At 65.1% G+C, this 2,423-nt stretch overlaps 1 protein-coding gene across 1 annotated transcript in view; it reads right to left on the bottom strand.

The window, feature by feature from the left end:
- Positions 1 to 23: 23 nt before the first annotated feature.
- LLGL1 (LLGL1, scribble cell polarity complex component) overlaps positions 24 to 2,423 on the bottom strand; it is a 5,860-nt gene continuing 3,460 nt past the window's right edge. Inside the window, exons 12-17 of the mRNA XM_026859191.1 lie at positions 2,356 to 2,418; positions 2,111 to 2,225; positions 1,918 to 2,012; positions 1,680 to 1,803; positions 1,497 to 1,576; positions 24 to 1,211 (exon numbers count right to left, since the gene is read on the bottom strand). Of these exons, the coding sequence (XP_026714992.1) occupies positions 1,498 to 1,576; positions 1,680 to 1,803; positions 1,918 to 2,012; positions 2,111 to 2,225; positions 2,356 to 2,418 (476 nt within the window). The 3' untranslated portion in view covers positions 24 to 1,211; position 1,497. The remainder of the gene's footprint in view (positions 1,212 to 1,496; positions 1,577 to 1,679; positions 1,804 to 1,917; positions 2,013 to 2,110; positions 2,226 to 2,355; positions 2,419 to 2,423) is intronic.

Here is a 2,423-nt window from a genome sequence, read left to right as displayed (position 1 = left end):
AAAAAAAAAAAAAAAAAAAAAAAAAAAAGGATGAGGTTGGGGGAGGCAGGGGGGGTTTCTACCAGGGACACTACAGCCCCAGCCTCGGCAGGCAGCGATGTAGCCCAGTGCAGCACTGCCTTGCCTGGCCCCCCACCCCCCCCAGCCCCACATGTACCGCAAGAGAGCCCGGGGGGTCCAAAACAGCCCCAGATCCCCAGAAAACAGGAGAGGGGCAGATGCCAGGCTGAGCCCCAGAGCCACCATGGGCCAGTGCCAGGGTCACTGCAGACCCCTGTGAGGATGAGGCTGGGCTGGGGAGCCCAGGGGGGATTTGGCACAGTGAGACCCCCAGGCTGGGGCAGGAGGGGGCTGGGGCAGCCCTGCGCCCCATCTGTAGCCCCCCCGCACCACCTCCAGCACCAGCAGGGACCAGGGCCAGGAGCCAGCGTGTCTCCCCTGCAGCACGGTCCCATCCCAAACCCACCTGTGGCAGGAATTAGTGTCAGAAAGGAGCAGCAGGCATGGAGCCCAACCTGGAGAATAGCCCTTGGAGAAGCCACTAAGAGAAAAAGGCCACCTGTGACCCCCCCTCTCCCTGTGTGTGTGTGTGTGTGTGTGTGTGTGTGTCCCTGCCCCTTCCCAGGGCTGCTCAAGACCTCCGGTGCCCACCTGGGGAGCCAGGGGGGGCCACGCTGGGCTCCCCCAGGACGGAGACCTGGGTGGCAACCGGAGGCCTGGGCCGGGGCTGTAAACTGCAGGGAGCTGGGCATGTAAACGCAGACTGGGGTACCGGGGGGGCTGTGCCCGGGGGCTCCTGGCCCCCCACCTCCCCAAGGGACCAAAACCAGGGGATGAGGGGGGTCCCATGAGCCCCAGCACTCCCTGTGGAGCTGGGGAAGCAGCAGCATCCCCCAGGAAGGGGGCTCGAGCAGGGGACAGTGACACTGGACCGCATATAAAAAAAAAGAAAATTATCTTCCACTGGGAAGAGTTTGTGCACCACGGGCACCCCTGCCCCAGCTCAAGGCCGGCGGAGGAGGGTGGGAGGGCCAGCGGCCAGGCAGGGAGGCGCTGGGGGAGCGTGCCAGAACCGGGGTGCGCCGGCGGCCGGAGAGGATGTTAGAGAAGAGGCGAGTCTACGTTATTGCGGGGAGGGGACACGGGGGTCCAGTCGAGTCACGTGTCCCGGGAATCCGAGCACTGAGATGGGCCGGGGAGGCCGGTGATGCCTGGGGGTGACACAGCCCCTGAGAAAAGGGGACCTGGGGGGGCCCCAGGACGTGCAGGTGACAAAGACCCTGAGAAGAGGGGACATGGGGGGGGGGCCCAGGACAAGCTGCTCTGCCTCCATCCCCCCTTCCTGTCTGAACCCCAGGGACCACACCCCCACCCTCCTGGTGATGGATGGGGATGCTGGGGCACTGCCTTGGGGTCCCAGCTCCGAACCCCATGGCACTCTGGAGCCACGCCCCCCACCGTGTGCCCACCCTGAGGACCACCAGCCCCTCTCACACCTCACTTGATGAGGATCCCCGCGGGCCGGGCCTCGTCCTCGCTGGCGTTCCTCAGGTTCCTCTCCGCTTCCTCTGAGGAGCTGGGGCAGAGCAGGGTGAGAGGCAGCCAGGGGCACCGCCGCAGCCCCTCAGCGCTGGCAGCAGCGGGCACCGATTACACCATTTCCCCCCCACAAAACTCACGCCAGGAAATCCTTCACTTCCTCCACGGTGATGTCCCCGGTGGTATCCAGCGGGTTCTCCATGCTGCTGTTGGGGGAATCGATGGAGCCAGGAGAGAAGGCAGCCAGGTGCTCCTCGGGAGACCCTGGGGAGCCATGGGGAGGGGAAGGCTGGGGGGAGCAGCCACGACACGGGGCCGGCCCCAGAGCAGGGCCCCTGGGGACACGGTGTGTGTGGCGGGGACAGGGTGGTCGCTCACGGTCACTGTCGCTGGGGGAGTGCTGGCCCTCGGGGCTGCACGGGACGTGGGTGCCATTTGCCTGCGGCAGCTTCGGCGTTACCGTTGAGCTGTTGCTGGAAGGAAATGCAAGGAGTTACAGCTAGAGTCAGGGCCACGGGGTGGGGGGGGTAGAGGGGTGCTGCTGTAGCAAAGCCCCCATGCCACGTCCCACCTGAGGCAGGAGGTGTCCTGGAGCCGGGTGACCTCCAGCCGACACAGTGGCTCCGTCACGTTCCGAGCGCTCAGTGAGAAGCGTTCAAATTCGGATGGCGAAATTAGGTAGAAACCTATAAAGGGAGGGGGGGGGGGATGGACGGACACAACAAAGAGCCTCAGGGAACCCCCAGAGGGGCCGCAGCCAGAGACAACATCCCATCTCCAAGGGACATCACACTGGCACAGGGCTGGAGCCCTCACCCTGGCCGTGCTTGGTGAAGACGCAGGAGGCGATGCCACTGATGTCCTCTTTGCGGATGCAGCCATAG

Source organism: Athene cunicularia (genome assembly GCF_003259725.1).
Source record: "Athene cunicularia isolate RWA chromosome 14 unlocalized genomic scaffold, athCun1 chr14_part1, whole genome shotgun sequence".
In the NCBI taxonomy this organism is placed as follows: Eukaryota; Metazoa; Chordata; class Aves; order Strigiformes; family Strigidae; genus Athene; species Athene cunicularia.
Note: the sequence above shows the minus strand (reverse complement) of the source record. Positions and strands in the feature narration are given on the sequence as shown.